The 4404-nt window shown below is 40.6% G+C and overlaps 1 protein-coding gene across 1 annotated transcript; it reads left to right on the forward strand.

Moving 5' to 3' along the window:
• The first annotated feature begins 1064 nt into the window (after positions 1 to 1064).
• On the forward strand, positions 1065 to 1982 carry LOC102131009 (olfactory receptor 51V1-like). The gene has a single exon (XM_015444785.3). It carries the CDS (start codon positions 1149 to 1151, stop codon positions 1980 to 1982), a length of 834 nt encoding a protein of 277 aa, XP_015300271.2. The 5' UTR covers positions 1065 to 1148.
• The last annotated feature ends 2422 nt before the right edge of the window (positions 1983 to 4404 follow it).

The raw sequence follows: 4404 nt of genomic DNA on the forward strand, positions 1-4404 counted from the left end.
TTAACCACAATCTGTTATCCACAACAGATAGGCCCATCACGTAAGTGTTAACATAGGTTTGAGGTTCGGGCAAGGAAAATGCCATTTCAAATGAATATTGGAAGAATATGCAGCTCAATATGCATGGACTAAATGTGAACTCAGGAAGTCCTAGTGAATACAATAACCTAAAACAGTAGAGTAGTAAAGAACACGGGCACAGAATCAGACTTGCTGAATTGAATTCAAATACTGACTATTTATTATCTTCATAATGTTGGCAAACTACTTAAGCCTGATTTGAACTCACATTACTAACTGTAAAGCCTGGATGGGCTTAGCACATCAGATGAGTTATGTGTTTGTCACATACTACAAATGCGCTGTCTGTAAGTAATTCCCAACTGCAGTCAGATGATGTTTACTTTCATCTTTTGCTTTAAGAAGTAACAGAATGTCTCTGGGGATATGGAATAATGTTATGCCCAATAGTCTCTTCTCTGATAATATAAATCACAGCCCTAGAGTTCTCTCTTGATGCAAGAACTTAAAAAGATATAACCTATCTTTGTGAGACTAGAGAAGCAAATATGTCTTAGAATTGAGATTTGCGCAACTGAGTTGAGATTTGAGCAACTGAGTTAAGATTTGAACAAGGATAAAAGAAACAGACTGAATTTCAGCGTACATGAAAAGGTGATAGGTAACTAGTTTTTCCAATGAAAATAGAAGTTTAATATGAATTTTAGAATCAAATTCTATCATAATCTTAAATTACTTGAGAAAAGGGAAAATTTGTTTAGATCACATTTAACTTTCTTTACTTTCCTTCTTTGCTAGACAGAAAGAGAGTAAGATTCTTAATATGGAGATGTCCTTGGGTAGAGGATGTGAACATCAGTAAATGTGGCTTTGTAAACTAATCTAGAGAACTTCATATTATATGATCCCTCATCTTTGCTCAAATCTGTCCTGTAAGAAGAAAAAGGAGTTGTATGAAAGTGATCTACCAAATGGAAATAATTTTCGAGCCATAGAAATAACACTTTGAATTTGAAATGCATGCTTTTTCTGCTCACAATACCAACTCCTCAACCTTTCTCCTAACAGGCTTCCCCGGCCTAGAAGGAGAATATCCCTGGCTCTCTGTTCCCTTCTCCTGTATTTACATGATGGTACTTTCAGGGAACTGCCTGGTGCTGCGTGTGATTCATACAGAGCCGAGCCTGCGTGAGCCCATGTTCTACTTCCTGGCCATGCTGGGTCTCACTGACCTGTGCATGGGGCTGTGTACAGTACACACAGTATTGGGAATTTTATGGGGTCTCAGCCAGGAGATTAGTCTGGATGCCTGTATTGCTCAAACCTTCTTCAGTCATGGTCTATCAATTATGGAGTCTGGAGTCCTCCTCGCCATGGCCTTTGATCATTTTACAGCTATCTGTAACCCTCTAAGGTATACATCTATACTCACCAATGTCAGGATCATCAAAATTGGGCTGGGAATTTTAATTAGGAGTTTTGCGTTCATCATGGCACCCATAATCCGCCTAAAGCTTTTTCATTACTGCCATTCCCATGTCCTTTCTCACTCTTTCTGCCTTCACCAAGATCTGCTGAGACTAGCCTGCTCTGACATCCGCTTCAACAGCTTCTATGCCTTGGCTCTGGTGATTTGTACGCTTTTGTTTGATTCTGTGTTAATTATCATATCGTACATGCTGATCCTGCAATCTGTCTTGGCTATTGCATCCCGAGAAGAGCGACTGAAGCCCTTGCAGACCTGTGTTTCTCATGTCTGTGCTGTCCTGGTCTTCTACATCCCAATCATTGGCCTCACCATGGTGCATCACTTTGGGAAGCACCTCTCTCCTGTGGTCCAGGTCCTCATGGGCAACATCTACATCATCTTCCCACCTCTCATGAACCCCATCATCTATAGTGTGAAGACACAACAGATCCGTGTCAGAATTCAGAGGTGGTTCTTCTTGAAGAGAAAGTAAAACACTTTAAATCAAACAGGGGTAAGTGTCTTCGATATGGAACAGTATGGCAGGTTAGGGAAAGAAATACGTTTATATAAGGAAGGTAAAAATAAGACAACAAAGAAATAAGACTTTATACAATATGGCATTGACTGTAAGAATTATATGGATCAAGCCTGGTTTTATTTCCCATGTTTTTGCCTTCACATATAGTGTTGAAATTTCTAATAGTAGAGTTATGCATCACATGTGCCTACAATTTCTGTGCAGGAAAAGATAATATTTCAATTGTCCATATGCATTTATCTTGTAAGAAATATCTACAAAGAAATCATCTAAACACAGAGTTTATATCCATCAAAGGAAGCACAATTTAATCACTTATATTGTCTTGATCAACATAGATTAATTGATCTACAATTGGTCTCTAACCTCAAATGGATATCATCAGACTCTATGTTCATAGTTCACTCATGAACCATTCCAAAACATTATCACTCTTCTCACTAACCCATGAACAGATGACTCTGTTACTTGCTTTGCAGAGGACCTTTTATCATCATCGTTTTAGAAATGAATTTTATTGTGTATATTTAAAGTATACAACATGATATTATAACATATATGTGTAGTAAATAACTATTGTATTAGAACAAATACACATACACATAATCTCATATAGTTACCCATCTGCAATAGCCCATGATGAGAGCAGATATACTTTATGCATTCAGCAAAAACCATGAATAGAATACATTATTATTAACTATAGTCCTCATATTGTACATTGAATATGTTATCTTGCTGATCCTACATATTTACTACTTTGCATTCTTTGACTTACATCTTTCCATTTCTTCCCCTGACCTTGACCTTTGTTACTATCGGTTTATTCTCTATCTCTATATATTTGACATTTTTTTCCTTTTTAGATTCCACATATCAATGAGATTGTATTTTACATTTTACATTTCCAAAAATAGTCACTAACATCACAATCTTAATTCTAGTCTTTCAGAAACTGGTATCATTCTACTGTTCAGAGTAAATGATCCACTTATCTGCATAGTTGTTACTCCTCATCTTTTCTGGGTTTGATAAATATCAGCAAGGCAAGACTTTTTCATATGAGAATTTCATGTATTTCTTAATAATCATAGAAAATAACAATGCGGGGATGAACGAGAGCCGAAGCAGGGTGAGGCATTGCCTCACCTGGGAAGCGCAAGGGGGAAGGGAATCCCTTTTCCTAGCCAGGGGAACTGAGACGCACAACACCTGGAAAATTGGGTAACTCCCACCCCAATACTGAGCTTTAAGCAAACGGGCACACCAGGAGATCATATCCCACACCTGGCCGGGAGGGTCCCACACCCACGGAGCCTCCCTCATTGCTAGCACAGCAGTCTGTGATCTACCGGCAAGGCAGCAGCGAGGCTGGGGGAGGGGCGCCCGCCATTGCTGAGGCTTAAGTAGGTAAACAAAGCCGATGGGAAGCTCGAACTGGGTGGAGCTCACAGCAGCTCAAGGAAACCTGCCTGTCTCTGTAGACTCCACCTCTGGGGACAGGGCACAGTAAACAATAACAAACGCAGCAGAAACCTCTGCAGACGCTAATGACTCTGTCTGACAGCTTTGAAGAGAGCAGTGGATCTCCCAACATGGAGGTTGAGATCTGAGAAGGGACAGACTGCCTGCTCAAGTGGGTCCCTGACCCCTGAGTACCCTAACTAGGAGACATCTCCCACTAGGGGCAGTCTGACACCCCACACTTCACAGGGTGGAGTACCCCCCTGAGAGGACGCTTCCAAAGCAAGAATCAGACAGGTACACTCGCTGTTCAGAAATATTCTATCTTCTGCAGCCTCTGCTGCTGATACCCAGGCAAACAGGGTCTGGAGTGGACCTCAAGCAATCTCCAACAGACCTACAGCTGAGGGTCCTGACTGTTAGAAGGAAAACTATCAAACAGGAAGGACACCTACACCAAAACCCCATCAGTACATCACCATCATCAAAGACCAGAGGCAGATAAAACCACAAAGATGGGGAAAAAGCAGGGCAGAAAAGCTGGAAATTCAAAATATAAGAGCACATCTCCCCCGGCAAAGGAGCGCAGCTCATCGCCAGCAACGGATCAAAGCTTGACGGAGAATGACTTTGACGAGATGAGAGAAGAAGGCTTCAATCCATCAAACTTCTCAGAGCTAAAGGAGGAATTACGTAACCAGCGCACAGAAACTAAAATCTTGAAAAAAAAGTGGAAGAATTGATGGCTAGAATAATTAATGCAGAGAAGGTCATAAACGAAATGAAAGAAATGAAAACCATGACACGAGAAATACGTGAAAAATGCACAAGCTTCAGTAACCGACTTGATCAACTGGAAGGAAGAGTATCTGCGATTGAGGATCAAATGAATGAAATGAAGCGAGAAGAG

This window comes from Macaca fascicularis, chromosome 14 (genome assembly GCF_037993035.2).
Source record: "Macaca fascicularis isolate 582-1 chromosome 14, T2T-MFA8v1.1".
Lineage (NCBI taxonomy): Eukaryota > Metazoa > Chordata > Mammalia > Primates > Cercopithecidae > Macaca > Macaca fascicularis.